General features: G+C 48.5%; 1 protein-coding gene across 1 annotated transcript in view; it reads left to right on the top strand.

Annotated features, from left to right (window-relative positions):
* LOC129344728 (arylacetamide deacetylase-like 3) overlaps positions 1 to 15117 on the top strand; it is a 44355-nt gene extending 29238 nt beyond the window's left edge. The window contains exons 3-4 of the mRNA XM_055001579.1: positions 12169 to 12232; positions 14196 to 15117. Coding sequence (XP_054857554.1) covers positions 12169 to 12232; positions 14196 to 14970 — 839 coding nt within the window. The 3' untranslated portion in view covers positions 14971 to 15117. The remainder of the gene's footprint in view (positions 1 to 12168; positions 12233 to 14195) is intronic.
* Positions 15118 to 15990: the final 873 nt, after the last annotated feature.

The following is a 15990-nucleotide window of genomic DNA, read 5'->3' as shown; positions in this document are numbered from 1 at the left end:
ACCCCCTCCAACAACTAAGAAGGCCATCGGTGGAGTCACTCCAATGTGAGGCATGGAGCAGCTGTCTATTGTTAGCCTGGTTGTGATGAGGGTGAAACAAATCAAGGGAGAACAGCAATGTGTAAACCACTCTAGGTTCCCATGGGGGAGAAAACCGGGGCATAAGATAAACCTTTAATTTGGTGGGGAGGGGGTATATACATTTTATGTGTATGTGTCTGTATGTTTTATGCATTCAAATCACTTGTGGTGTACTTTAGAATTATATTGAGCTCCACAGTATCCCAAAAACCTTGTCCATGTATTGCAAACCGAAGTCAATCTACCACATCTAGGGTATTCTTCTTTTCCCTACTGCCTTCAATTTTTCTTAGCATTATTGTCTTTTCTAGTGAACCTTGTCTTCTCATGATGTGACATAAGCACTATCATCAATTGATATCTTCAAGGGAGAAAGCAGGCCTGATTTGGTCTGGATGCCACTTACATGTCTTTTTCGGAGTCCATGGTACATGTAAATTGAAACTTTCTTCCCACTTCACAGTGTGAATGCTTTTTCCTCCTATGAGCTTTGTCTAAATTTTACTGTACTGATACTGCTCATTTGGCCAAAAGGCCTGCCCTTGATCAATGCCACATTAAATACTTCATAATAAAAAAATGTTTTTAGAACCATTTAAAAGTGTCCTTAAGTGCCATACGCTGATTTAAAAAAACATAAGCTAAATGTTTGGGAACACAACCAGATATGTGAATGACTGAAATGCAGCCCAATCCCACTGCTACTTAAAATCCATTTTTGATGGAGGTCTGGATTGTCTTACATTGGTGTCATTGGGCTTGGAATCAGGAACCTGGAAGCGTTCCATGGGGGCTACAACTTTCATGCCAAGGCTAAGAGGGTGGGAACGGGATCTCTCTGGGGTGGCAAACTCTGGCCTTGGAAGTTACTGGCAATTTGGGGGTGGGACTTGTGGAAAGGAAAATCTGAGTAGGGATCTCCCCCAGAATCCATGGTCCGCATTTGCCCTCTAAAGAGATTGCCCTTGGAAGCAGCCAGTTTCTCTGTAGGGAACTACTCTCTCTAACCTGAACTCAAGCCCAACCAGGAGTTTGGCAGCCCTAGGAAAATTTCAGAAAAAGATGGCAAAGGAGGGCCAGCAACCGATAGAGGCATGGAAGCCCACACCAGGACAGTAGCAGGGGCCTACTTGGGCACAAGGGACAACCAGTGCTCTCATCCCCCATAGTCCACTCCTTACAGCCCCACACAAACCCAGTTCCCCCACCCCAGCTGCCACACACAGACCCAAATCCTCCACTCAGCCCCTCTCAGAACCAAAACCACCCTCAGCTGCCCCACACCCAGTACCCCAGGAACAGGCTGGCCAGCCTGCCCCATTGTTCCCTATGCTGGGAACCAACCTCCCATCAAAGAAGGGAACACAGACACACAATCATTAAGTTTAAAAAACCTTTATTTTCTCATTTTCAAATTACAAGTGGTCAACAAATCACAACATATTACACTTATTGTCCCTCATAGCACAACACAACACAATTAACTACACATCAGAGAATCTTAAACACAATTTTTCTTTTGAAATGGACAAACAGTAAAGTTTTGAACATTACAGCAGGTTACATAGTGAGCGGGCACAACAGGGCATGGAAACAGAAGATGATCATAACTACCAGCCTAATACAACTCTCCCTCCATAACATGACTAAATGGGTGGGGGAACCACTGCAACAGGGTCCAGCAGAACCTATGTCATTTCCTGTGGCTGTGCTTTCAGTTCAGACACACAAAGCTGAACTGGGCACTTCCAAGGCACTGGACAATGGTATTTCTGGAGCAGTTCTGCAGAGGTCTCCCCCCACCCCCACACCAGCCTCAGAATTTACCTGGGAACATCTGTGAGAGATCATCATTGGCCGGTGCCCATCCACCACTCTACCCGCATCCCCCAACCATGCAAACCCAACATTAACATCAAATTTTTTTTTTTTTAAACATGAACATTCAATCAACTTTTAAAAAACATAATCACAACATTTTTTTTTGGTTTTTTTTTCCTTTTTTTTACATGAACAGAACATCAACTTTTAAAAAACATAATCACAACATTTTTTTGGGTTTTTTTTTTTTCATGAACATTCAATCAACTTTTAAAAAACATAATCACAACATTTTTTTTTGGTTTTTTTTCCTTTTTTTTACATGAACGGAACATCAACTTTCAAAAAACAGTACAACAATTCTTCTACAATTTTTTTTTACAAGGAGTTCATCTGATAAAAACACCTAAGCAATCCCTATCTAACCTGTTTCTCCCTCCAGTAGCAATCCATGTTTCTGGGGCATTATTTCTCATAATAAATTTGGTCCCACAGGGTATGTCTCAGTGATGGGAGATGTTTTGAATACCCTGGGGGGGGGGCTTTCAAATTGCTGGGTGTTTTCCCTTTGCCACTGGTTCCTAACCACCCTCCCTCTACTGGCCGGTTTTAACTGTATATACAGGGTTTTATACAGGGGAGAGCGCGATTCCAAAGGATTGGACTCATAGAGGATGCAGGCCACAAGTTGGGCTCACCTCAGTCACTCTGGAAGTCCAGTCCTGAGAAATCGAAGAGGCGAGAGTTGACCTTCAGGAAGGTCAACTGCTCGACTCTCCATGGGAGAAGGCGAGTGCGATGTGGGCCGACAATGTCGCCCGCATGTGAAAAGACGCGCTCGCTCTCCACGCTCGTCGGAGGGCATGAGAGCAGCCGCTGCGCCTCGAGGGAGAGGTCCGGCCAGACCGACTCCTTCCTGGCCCAGTAGCTGAGCGGATCGGTGGAGAGCGACTCGCAGGGCTCCGCGAGGTAGTCCCTGACCATCGCCTCCGCCGGATCCTCTCTCACGGTCCTCACGACCCCAGAGGGGACGAGGGCCCACCGGAGCATCTCCATCTCCATCGGCACTCTGGTGGTGGCCTCGGGGGGGGCCTGCGCAGAGGGGGCGTCAGAGGGACCCGCACGGCAGGGCCCCTCTTGCGTCCCCCCTGTCGACAGGCGTCCCCTCTTGGCCTGCCTGCGCCTCACCCAAGAGCAGAGCCCGTCTCTGGCTTGGGTGAGGTTCCCGTCCCGCTCGGCGAAAGTGCCCTTTATGCGCGGGTCACACATGGTCGCCAACATGTATGACTCTTCCTTAGTGAGAGGAGTTAGCCTGGCAGCTATGCCCTGCTGCAGCCTTCTCACTAATGCGCGCACCGCTGGAACAAGGTCAGCACGGGGCGCGACCCGGTCTGCAAGGGTGGCCAGATTCCTCTGGAGCGTGTGCACCAGGGGAATGACCAGACCGAGGGTCGCCGTGTCTGACGAGACCGCCACAGTGAAGTCCTTGAAGGGCTTCAGGACCTCCACTGTCTGGGTGATGGTGAGCCAATCCTCCCGGTTGAACTCACCCACCTGACTCGCACCGCGGTGCTCGGAGAGCCACGCGTGGAGTGCGGCCTGCTGCTCCACCAAGCGCTCAAGCATGGCGCAGGTGGAGTTCCAGCGAGTGCTGACGTCAGTGATCAGAGCGTGCTCTGGCACACCTGTCCTGACCTGTGTCTGGCGCAGTTCGTGCGTGGCCTTCACGCTGCGCGAGAAGTGACCCGTGAGCCTCCGACATTTCTGGACAAGTAACTGGAGTTCACGGGTCCGGGTATCCACGGGTTCCTTCGAGGAGCCCAACCCCAGCGCATCTCTCACCACTAGGTGAAGCTTGTGAGCGGCACAGTAGACGCTCTCTCGGCTCACTAGATGCGCCGCTGCCCTCATGTTCTTGCCACCGTCCGTCACCATGCATCCCACGGTGGCGGGTCCCTGGCCTATCCACTCGTCCAACTGTCTCCTTAAGGTGGCAGCGATGTTCTCCGCCGTGTGGGACACGTCGAGCACCTCGGCGTGAAGCAAGGCCTTGCAGTAGCCGGCCTGGCGGTCTCGCATCCTTCCCTGTCTAGCTGTGCTAGGCACCTCCCCCCGGGCCCCCACCCAGAACCGACTCGGGTTCCCACCAGTGAGCAGTAAGCGAGAGGTACGCTTGCTGCACACTTGGGCAGGTCCAGATGTCCGATGTGAAGTGCACAGTTCTCCCGGCAACCCGGGACAGCTGTGCCTTCACATGATCCCTGGCAGCCCTGTAAAACGAGGGCACCACCGATCTGCTCAACGACGTGCGAGCAGGGACGGCGTACCAGGGAAAGCAATCTTGGAGCAGCCCTGAGAAGCCGAAGTCTTCAACTACGGAATACGGTTGCCCATCCACTGCTATCATGTTGACGATGTGGCGCGTGATGCGCCTGCTCGCCCTCCGGATCCCCTCTCTGGGCACACTAGCGCCCTGCATACCAAGCATCTCCGGGAGAGAGGCTTGGCGTCCCTTTCCTGCAGGTACCCTTGGGGGGAGAGCACCAGAGGAGCCTGCCTCCTTCTGGCTAGCTGGCGGCCGTGCGGCGCCACTCGAACCCTCCTCCCGAAGAAGCACCGCCTGGTGGTGCCTCTTCATATGGTACCTCATCCCAGACGTGGAGAGATGCCACACATCTTTGCCACGGCTGACGCGCTGCCTACAATGCAGGCACAGGGCTGCTCGGGGATCCTCCGTTGCCTGGAAGTGCTTCCAGATTTCGGAGGAAAAGGGCATCCCACGCTTCCCAGGAGAAGCGCTTTCGGGACCACCCTGCGGCACCTCCTGTGAGGTGCTCTGGCCGGACACACCGTGTCCCACTCTCGGCCGGGCAGGTGGGGATGGACGAGGCTGAAGGGGCAGAGATGTGGGCTCTTCCACCACAGTCTCTGCCTCTTCCTCCCGCGTCCTCTCCTCCTGCACAGCCGCGAGAGGCCTGCTGCTGGCCTCAGAGGAAACTGGGGTGGACCGCCCCAGGGGGGGTCTCACGGGCAGTTCCTCCAACATCCTCTGGGTTCCTGGGGTGAGCGGGAGCGCAGGGAAAGTCATGTGCTCCGCGCCCATCCCAGGAGACACCACATGCTGCCCCTCCTCCAGCAGCTGGCTCGCAACCACTGGAGGAGGAGGAGCCTCAGCAGCAGGCCCCTGCCCAGTGCCAGCCCCTGCCTCACGCACCCGGGTTGGGGGTGGCCCTCCAGCAGCTGCCTCAGGAAAGAGAGTCTTGCGAACCCTCTTCCTGTCACCAGAAGCCAGGCTGGTGAACGGCAGCAGCGCAGGGGAGGGCCTCCTCCGCTCAGATGGAGGGGCTGCCGCAGCAGTCCCCCTCCCCCTCCCCTCCTCCCCTCTAGATTTCTCCCTAGCCTTTCCCCCGGGGCCCCTCTCTGCTTTCCTCTCCGACATACTTTCCCCTCCCAAATTCAACCCTAACTAATCAGAAAAGATTTAGAAAACAAAGGTCAACTTTGTTTTCAAGACCTAACTAACCTGCTCTAAATCTGTGCTTCTAGTGGCTCTGTGACTTGGAGATGAACAATCAAGTGCCTTTTAAAGCAACCCTATTTATGTCAGGGAACCTGAGCCTGCCAATCAGCTGAATTCCTCTGGAATTGAGCTGGCCCTAAACCCCAATAACAGGTGACAAAGCCTTAAACACTCACACACTAGTATGCCCGGGCCGGCCTGGCACCACCACGGGTGCCAGAGATGGGCGGTGGAACCCTAGTTATGGGGGCACTAATGGGAAGCCTATTGACAGCTATTACAAATTTTTATATATATATATATATATATAGAATTCAAACCTAACACTCACTCACTAATGCTTTCCCTGCTGAGTCCCTATTTAGTTTTTTAAAAAAAACTAGGCTCGGTTTCCCTAATAATTATGTTGAGGGCAATTATCCACTGATCACCTACCAACTGGCCTACCTACCTAAGAGACACTATTTAGCGGGACCGATGTATCTGTGGTATGTCGGTGTGGGGTGTGGATGTGGTGTTTTGAAGATGAGCCTCCCCCCTCCCAAGCTAGCAAGAACCCACCCCCAAGGCCACCCAAATGTGAACCCGGACTCGCTCACAGTAACACCAGTCCTGCAGTCCAGCGATGTTCAGGCGGTCTTGCAGCTGGTCCTCCTCTCCTCCACGATGCTGTCAAGAAAATTGGAAATGTTAGCAGAGTCAACACCACACGCCGCACACGCAACCCCAAAATTCAAGGCCCCGTTGCACAAGCCAAGTCAGCCCCCCCCCCTTAAAGGCTAGGGCCAACCAGCAGCAAAACAAAACACATCCACCCAGCAGAGCTTCTGGCCTGTGCAGGCCAGAAGCTGGCACACTCATTTTTTAGTCCTGTGAAACAGCAGTTCATGCCCACCCCACACTCAAACTTGAAAAATGAAACATGAAAGAAAGCAGGCACTGCGATCAATGCTGGCCCCCCTAACCCCCAAACAATATCCTCTTGCCCAACCAGAAAATGCCCCCCCCCCCCGGCCCAAGCCATAAAGACAGAGCCAAAGCATATGCTCGCAGGTAGGCACAGCAGCAGACATAAGCTCAAAAACCAAATTTAACAACAACCCTACCAGTCCACCAGTGCAGATGTCCAGCAATGTTGATCCTCCACGCAGAGATCTGCAGGCCGATGTCCACCAAGTGCAGTCCAGTCCAGAAGAGGTCCACCAACGATAAACAACCTGAATGTGAAGCAAAACAGTGAGTGCCAGGCCAGCAAACGGGAAGGGTTACCAAAGCCGGAGCAGCAGGCCTGTGTGTGGGCCGAAGGCTGGCACAGTTGATCAGGACGGAGCCTGTTGGGAATCCTTGCAAGCAGGGGACCAGACACAGAAAAGCAAGCCACACCATTCCAGATTGTGAAGCACAACTGTGAGTGCCAGGCCAGCAACCAAAAAGGGTTACCTTGGCCAAAGCAGCATACCTGTGTGTGGCCCACAGGCTGGCACAGTTGATCAGGACGGAGCCTGTTGGGAATCCTTGCAAGCAGGGGACCAGACACAGAAAAGCAAGCCACACCATTCCAGATTGTGAAGCACAACTGTGAGTGCCAGGCCAGCAACCAAAAAGGGTTACCTTGGCCAAAGCAGCATACCTGTGTGTGGCCCACAGGCTGGCACAGTTGATCAGGACGGAGCCTGTTGGGAATCCTTGCAAGCAGGGGACCAGACACAGAAAGGCAAGCCACACCATTCCAGATTGTGAAGCACAACTGTGAGAGCCAGCCAGAAGAAAGGCTTCTGGCCTGTGTAGGCCCAAAGCTGGCACAATCTTTTTTTAATCTTAAAACAGTGGATCAAGCTTAAAGAAGGCAAGCACAACAACCAATGCTGAACCCCCCCCCCCCCCACCATCAAACATTGTCTGCCCAACCTGTCCCCCAGGCCATACCTGTGTGTGGCCCACAGGCTGGCACAGTTGATCAGGACGGAGCCTGTTGGGAATCCTTGCAAGCAGGGGACCAGACACAGAAAGGCAAGCCACACCATTCCAGATCGTGAAGCACAACTGTGAGAGCCAGCCAGAAGAAAGGCTTCTGGCCTGTGTAGGCCCAAAGCTGGCACACTCTTGTTTTAATCTTAAAACAGTGGATCGAGCTTAAAGAAGGCAAGCACAACAACCAATGCTGAACCCCCCCCCCCCACCCCACCATCAAACATTGTCTGCCCAACCTGTCCCCCAGGCCATACCTGTGTGTGGCCCACAGGCTGGCACAGTTGATCAGGACGGAGCCTGTTGGGAATCCTTGCAAGCAGGGGACCAGACACAGAAAAGCAAGCCACACCATTCCAGATTGTGGAGCACTACTGTGAGAGCCAGCCAGAAGAAAGGCTTCTGGCCTGTGTAGGCCCAAAGCTGGCACACTCTTGTTTTAATCTTAAAACAGTGGATCAAGCTTAAAGAAGGCAAGCACAACAACCAATGCTGAACCCCCCCCCCCACCATCAAACATTGTCTGCCCAACCTGTCCCCCAGGCCATACCTGTGTGTGGCCCACAGGCTGGCACAGTTGATCAGGACGGAGCCTGTTGGGAATCCTTGCAAGCAGGGGACCAGACACAGAAAAGCAAGCCACACCATTCCAGATTGTGAAGCACAACTGTGAGAGCCAGCCAGAAGAAAGGCTTCTGGCCTGTGTAGGCCCAAAGCTGGCACACTCTTGTTTTAATCTTAAAACAGTGGATCAAGCTTAAAGAAGGCAAGCACAACAACCAATGCTGAACCCCCCCCCCCACCATCAAACATTGTCTGCCCAACCTGTCCCCCAGGCCATACCTGTGTGTGGCCCACAGGCTGGCACAGTTGATCAGGACGGAGCCTGTTGGGAATCCTTGCAAGCAGGGGACCAGACACAGAAAAGCAAGCCACACCATTCCAGATTGTGAAGCACAACTGTGAGAGCCAGCCAGAAGAAAGGCTTCTGGCCTGTGTAGGCCCAAAGCTGGCACACTCTTGTTTTAATCTTAAAACAGTGGATCAAGCTTAAAGAAGGCAAGCACAACAACCAATGCTGAACCCCCCCCCCCCACCATCAAACATTGTCTGCCCAACCTGTCCCCCAGGCCATACCTGTGTGTGGCCCACAGGCTGGCACAGTTGATCAGGACGGAGCCTGTTGGGAATCCTTGCAAGCAGGGGACCAGACACAGAAAAGCAAGCCACACCATTCCAGATTGTGGAGCACAACTGTGAGAGCCAGCCAGAAGAAAGGCTTCTGGCCTGTGTAGGCCCAAAGCTGGCACACTCTTGTTTTAATCTTAAAACAGTGGATCAAGCTTAAAGAAGGCAAGCACAACAACCAATGCTGAAACCCCCACCCCACCATCAAACATTGTCTGCCCAACCTGTCCCCCAGGCCATGCCAAGAATAAACTGCAACACCTTTTTGCAGAGGCAGGCCACAGCAGCACATTGCCCAGCATCAAAAAAATTTACAAAAATTTTAAAAAGGCCTACCAGGTGTCCTCTCAGGATGTCCAGCACAGTTGATCCTCCAGGCAGATGTCCTCCAGGCTCCAGGTGCAGTCTCTCTTCTTCTCCTCTCTCGGTCACAGCTCAGCAGCAGCAGCAACAGAAGTGTTCCAGACAGTCTTGCTCCAAATTTAAATCCCCTGCTGCAGCCTCAGCCAAAGATTTAAATCTATTGGCTGGCATGAGAATGCAGCAGTGGGATTGGTGACTCCTAAAGTCCCCAGTCCCCTGCCTTTCCCCACCCACACTCCAAGAGCCACCCTCCTCCTGCTCCCCCTCCCCTACCTGTTAGTTTTGGCGGGAATCTCTGCTGCTTTGCAAATGCAAAGTGCAATGCAATGCTTGCACCTTGCATTTGCAAGGCAAAGCAGGATTCCCTATCCTCCTTTGCAAGAGGGGTGGGGGGTGACAGAAGGAGTGAGTGATTCACTCCTTCTCCCCCCCCTCCCCTCTGCTAAGAGCCTGCAGGAAGCCTTTGCTTCCAGCAGGATTTTGCTAGCCGCTTGCTAAGGCAAACGGCTAGCAAAATCAAAATGGCGATTCTCGAATGCCGAAAGAATGCCGAAAGAATCCCGAAACGTTTCGGGTTTTTCTTTCGGCAATCCCGAAACGTTTCGGCATTCCCCGAAACGTTTCGGGATTCTTGAAGAATGCCGAAACACTTTTGTTTCGGCATTCTTTCGGCATTCTGAATGCCGAAACGCACATCCCTAGTAGCTTGTTATTGCCTGCCTCTGAAACACTCATTTTCTGTGGAGGTCTCCCATCCAGTTATTAACCAAGGTCAACCATGCTTAGCTTCTGAGACTTGATGAGATGGGACTTGCATAGGCTATCCAGGTCAAGACATTTCTGTACAGTGTTAAGGACATTTCCACAACAATGTCATAGGATTTTACAAAGACATAGCATTCACAAGAATCCAATACAGAGCTGAAGAATTGCTGAAACAGAATATAATCAATTCTAGGACTGACATTACATAAACATGAAGTACAGGTAAATAAAGGACAACTGCTATAAAATAAAGGATGAAGTACAGGTAGTATAAGAGTACATATTCGAGCAACAGATCATATGGAAGGCAACGTAGTGGTGAATTCTATGGTCCTTAACTCATTAGTGAAGCATTTGGGATGCCTCCCTATAATACTTCCCTCCGATCTGAGTAAAGAGCCTCTTTGAATAATTCGGTTTCACATCATTTGTGGAAAGCCAGGAGAGTGGGGGCTCTCCTGACCTCCTCAGGCAGACCATTCCATAGGATGGGGGCCACCACAGAGAAAGCCTGTATGCAGGCTGCTGTTGATTTCATCCATGGGCAGACCAGCGCCTGCAAGAGATCCTGTTCAGACGAGTGAAGCTGCTGTGGAGGGACATAAGGAGTGAGATGATCTCGCAGGTAGCTGGGCCAAGGCCATGAAGAGCTTTGTATGTAATAACCAGTACCTTCAACCGAGCACAGTACCTGATATGTAGCCAATGGTGTGACTGTAGGATGGGAGTGATGTTCATGCTCCTGCTTGCTCCTGCTAACAGTCGAGCCACAGCATTTTACACCAATTGGATCCTCCTAGTTATCTTAGATGGGAGACTAATGTATAGTGCATTACAATAGTCAACTTTTGATGTTACCATAGCATGGATCCAGGTGGCCAGGTCAGCTGTATCAAGGTAAGAAGCTTATACAGAATACTTATGAATGCCAGTTGATTTTCTCCTCAGTCATGGACAGGAGATCTCATCACAGAAGGAGGGAAAGGAATGTGTTAAGTGGAGTGACTCTGCAAGACCTTTGTTGCGCTGGATTCCTTTTTGGGGCTGGGGAGCCTGTATACTAATCACTGCTAGACTCTTCACATTTACATGTGGCATTCCATTCATGCCTAAGAGCGGAACTACAAGTGACAAAAGGCACAGGTTGGACACTTGTCAGCTTCCCTCAAGTTTTGATGGGAAATGTAGGCAGCATGGCGGAATGTTGGACAAGTGACAGTTGAAAAGTCCATTGGACAGCAGTCGGAGAGCCAAGCTGCAAGACCAGGATGCCTACATTTCCCATCAAAACTTGAGGGAAGCTGACAAGTGTCCAATCTGTGCCTTTTGTCACTTGTAGTTCCGCTCTCAGTCTCCCGGGCGGGACTCAGCAACTGCTAGCTGGAATCCCCCTGGCTACAATACAAATTGTCATTTTTCATCCAGGGGCCTTGTGATTTTATATGTTAAATGACTATTATATGTTAAATGGCTATTAAAGATGGCGGAGGCCGGACTTACTGCTTACAATATATGCGCTTAAAAAGTGAACGCCCAGCAGAAATGATTGACTGGGAGTGACGTGAAAGTCATATCTTGCTAGGTTTTAGATTAAAGGCATTGAATTACAGTATTTATTTTGGATGGCATAATGTTAATGTATTAAAAACAGAAATGCCTTTTTGGTGAGGGAATCAATGTAGGCTTTTTAAAATTCAGCAATAAACCATCCTGATTATTGCCAATGATCAGTTATAGAGATTTTGATCTACTTTATCTATGAATTTGGTTGAAATTGCTTCCTTCATTAGATCCTTGTTTCTCCCTACCTTTCTCATGTAAATATTGAGAGGTAGTATTAATTACTTTATTAACATAATTGAAACTCTGGCAGGTGCTGATAGGGAAGAAAACCAAATATCTGTTTCATCCTGATTAATAGTCAAGAAGCTAACAGTGCAATCCTAAAACCTTTTTTTAGGATAGCACTGTAAGTAAGTTTGAGTTTGCTGATATATGCCTGTATCATTTGGGGGGCAGATATTTCAAATTTCTTTGGATTTCACTAGAAACGAACAGTAGATTTACAAAAAAGGAACACGGATTTCAGCAATGGAGAATCAATGGCATATAATGAGGATAACCAAAAACTATTTAAAATTAAGTTTGGGAAAGTAGAAAAAGTAATTAAAGATTTTAAGGAGGATGGATTATTAAGGCTCTTTCTGGATTATTAAGTCTTGATTTTTTAATAGTTTTTCAATTGTTAGGACTTTTAGGATATTACTTTTTAAATTATGTTTTACTTTTTAAATCACCTCAGGCAGGGTCCATGAAGAAACAACTGAAATAAATAGACCAGTTTTCTTTACCCACAAATTGTGAAATTCTTTCTGTGTTTTATTCTCTCAAGAAAACAGAATAGAAATTAACAAGCTGTATCAAGATTTCCTATACTGAAGGAATTTTTTTTAACTTTTCAGAATCTTATGCAACTTTATGCCGTAAATGGGCCCTAAAAAGTGGGACGATGGTTGTGAATGTCGGGTAAGTGAGATTGTTTTGTACTGGCAATGTTGGTGTCGCTCCATACTTTTTGCAAGGCTGAAATAAGAAGCTGCCCAAGGAAAAAGCCCAGCTGAAGAATCTTTCCCTAAAGTTTTTGTTACCACCTATCTTTGGAGTCACGTATCTAAAGAGGCCTCAATGGGCAAACAGATACAGGAAAAATAGGATAAGAATTCCCCGTGGAAAGCAATAATTCACATCTGTTCAGTATAAATACAATAAAAAGTTTACAAAGTGCAAAAGTGCTCAATTGCAAAATCTAATAAATACCCAATCATAAATAACATTAAATACTAAATCTTGCTCCATCACATAAACATCTGCTCTCGGCACACAAAGGATGCCAGGCATCCTCTCTCAAAATACTTCACTTCAAGAGTTAAAGTTCTTTATTGATAAGATGCCCGTTTCATGCACTTCCTTGCTAGGACTGGCAGCTACAGACAAGCCTAAAGCAGATAAAGGTTCTCCACAGCTACTCCCAATTCCACCCCCGCCCCCTTCTAACAGTCCTCGAACTCTGCAAGCAGGAAAACAGGCTGTGGGATTCATAGACTTCGGAATCAACAACTACAAGACCCTCAAAACACCAGAGGGACAAAAAGATTACTGTTAAGTGCTTTATCTTTGGCCACAGATTTGGCCATGTTGAGAATTAAATATAACAACAGTGATTTGCAGAGGGCATCTAATTTTTCTCGGCCTTACCTCTCCTCTTTCCATTCCCTGGCCACCTTCGTAGACTCTTTCCTTTTCCTGCTTCCTGCTTTCCTTCCCCTTGTCTGCCTTCTTCTGCTTTTCGTCTTCCACCTGCTGGTAGCCTCTCCCCTATGGCCCTGTTGTGCAGTGGTGACTAAGCCGGGCCACTTTTGTGGTGGGGAACCTGCAAGGACTTGTAGGAAGTATTTCACTTTCCTCTGTATCCTTTCCCCACACTATTCCCTCCTCAGGGAAGGCCCCATGCGCTCACTTTTTGCTACTCCCTGCTGTCTTTCAAATTCAGTGAACAACTTACTTTTTATCTGTCCGCTATCTTCATCTGAGTGTATTATTTATGTACATAATTTATATACCATTTTTATCCACAATGGGAATCCAAACCTGTATTCTTGCCTCCATATTCATAACAACCTTGCGTGGTAGTTAAGGCTAAATGTGGTGAACTAGCTCAAGGACACCCAATGAGCTTCCATGACAGAGTGATGATTTAAATTGGTTCACCCAGATCCTACTCTAAACTCTAATCAGGACACCACAAGGACTTTTTGGGAGGTGGGGTGAGGAGTGCAGATGAAGAGCAGCAAGCAGCCGAGCCTGGATGATTCATGCAAGTCATGTGGACTCAGGTCACCTGGTGGTTGCTGCTGGCCCAGGCCCTGAGAAGTCATCCATCAAAGGCCAAATCAGCCTGGAAAGGGCCTGCCCCCTCACCATGCTTTTTTCTGACAGAAATCCAGTAGAGAATACTAAACTGTTATGGTTACCTAGCAACAGCAGTTCTGGGCAAGTGATTCTTAAAGCGACAAGTGTTCTTTTTATTATTTGGGGGCTTTTAAAAACCTCTAATGTAGTTGATTAGTCTTTATATTTTTCTTCAAATCTGGGGCACTTTTCAGGCATATAGGAAGATGTCTTGTCCATTCATAGTTCCAGTCTCCAGATTTAAGTATCCTCAGATCTGGGCTGCTTGGCTATCAGTATATAAGATGATGTAAAGAGTTACTAATTTCTTAGAGAGAAGGAGGTGATATCTCTGTTCTTATAAACAAGAAATACTAGGAAAATTCGTCCAAGCCATTACATCTTTGGAAGTAGCAGAAAAATCTGTCAATCAAAGTGGCAAAAGAAGTTCAGAGAAGACAATTGGTGATTTCAATCCAAGATTTTCTGGTCTCATTCCTGTGATAACTGTTGGCATCTCTTTCGGTTGCTGATCTTACAGGTTTCGTTTAGCTCCAGAGCACCCACATCCGGCACAGCTTGAGGATTGCTTGTTGGCTGTAGAACATTTTCTGAAAGAAGCAAAGAATTATGGAGTGGACCCTAACCGCATTATGATTGCAGGGGATAGTAGTGGAGGAATGCTTGCTGCTATGGTTTGTAATAACCTGGTATCTAGGAAACATCTCCCAAAAATCCGAGCACAGTTGCTGATTTATCCATTCCTCCAAACAGTAGATGGTACATTACCTTCATATCAGCAAAACTGCTTTGCCCCCATCTTGTTTAAGGAACGAGCTATCAAACTTGCTCTAAGATTCATGACAGAGGAGATGGTAGATTTTAAAGGAGTGATGAAGAATGCCCACGTTCCTGATGGTATGTCAGTGAAATACAGAAAATGGATTAGTGCTGATCATATTCCAGATGAGTTTAAGAAAAGAGGCTATGTGCCAAAAGTGCCTGCTCCATTTTCAGAAAAGCTTAACAAAGTAACTGGATTATCTTTTCAGCCAACATTTTGTCCACTTTTAGCTGAAGATGACATTGTACGACAACTCCCTGAGACTTTCCTTTTGACTTGTGAATATGATGTACTTCGAGACGACGGTCTATTGTACAAGAAACGGCTAGAAGATAACGGTGTGCCGGTGACTTGGCTTCACCTAAAGAAAGGTTTCCATGGAATTCTGTATGAAAGTGATTTGATGTTCTTTCAGTACCAAGAGGCAGAACATGCAATGAAACACATAGTGGACTTCATACAAAGGTTCTAAAATGAAACTGCCTTCAGCTGGAAATACCTGTGCCCCGTTACTTTGCATGAAATGGCATTTGAGTTGCTTTCTTTCAAAGGTTTCTGTTAAGTCAGGATAATCAAAATCTTGATAGTATACAGTGATGATTGGGGATGGGGTGGAGGGAGTAGGAATAGCATTTGGTTTCAAATACCTTTAGACTCCAACTGTTTGGTCACTATTCAATAAATATTACTTTTACTTACTGAAGTCCTTCCTTTCTTCACTTATACCTTGCCTTTCTTCCCAATGGGGACCCAATATGGCTTACTTCATTCTCCTCTCCTCTATTATCTTATTTCTTCATTTATGCCTCACAGCTCCAAATGCTCGTACTGGACAGCTTAAATTCCGAGAACAGTAGGTATCCAAAAGCAGCAAAAATAGGAAGTCGGAAAATTAAATCCGATTCCGGATCAAGAACTGAATCACAGTAATCTCAAGGTTCATAAAAACCGTGATCTTTCACTACATGCTGAGTGCTGCTGTGCCCAGCCAGCACTAGGACGCCCCTTGCCCAACCACTGCTAGGACGCAAAGACACCTGCTGCACCCAGCCCAGACTGGGGCACACTGCTCCTGGCCAGCACTGCATTGAGCCCTGAGTCACCCAGCCAATGCTGCAGTGCAGGAAATCCCTGCAGGCTCAAGGATGGCCAGTGCCGAGTCCAGTTACCCTGGGGAACTAGGAATGGGCAAAGCAGGAAAATGGGAGCTTTTTCGAGAGAGGGTGGAGGAAAGGAAAAGGGTATTTGCCAGGGAGGGGGGACAGGGTAAGGTTGTTTGGAAAGCGCCCAAGGAGAGAGAGGGAGAGCGGGTAAGTGGGGGAGAGAAAACGGGAAGGATCATTAGGAAGGGGGGAAGAAACAGGGAAGGACCTTTTGAGCGGGTAAGCAAAGGCTGGTGGAATGGAATTCTCTTTCCTTCCAACTGCTTTGCCCCACCCTGGACCATTGGTCTTGCAAGACCCAGCGAAGCTTTCTCCTCCCATTATATCCC

The sequence above is a fragment of the Eublepharis macularius genome, chromosome 17, assembly GCF_028583425.1.
Source record: "Eublepharis macularius isolate TG4126 chromosome 17, MPM_Emac_v1.0, whole genome shotgun sequence".
NCBI lineage: Eukaryota > Metazoa > Chordata > Lepidosauria > Squamata > Eublepharidae > Eublepharis > Eublepharis macularius.
Note: the sequence above shows the minus strand (reverse complement) of the source record. Positions and strands in the feature narration are given on the sequence as shown.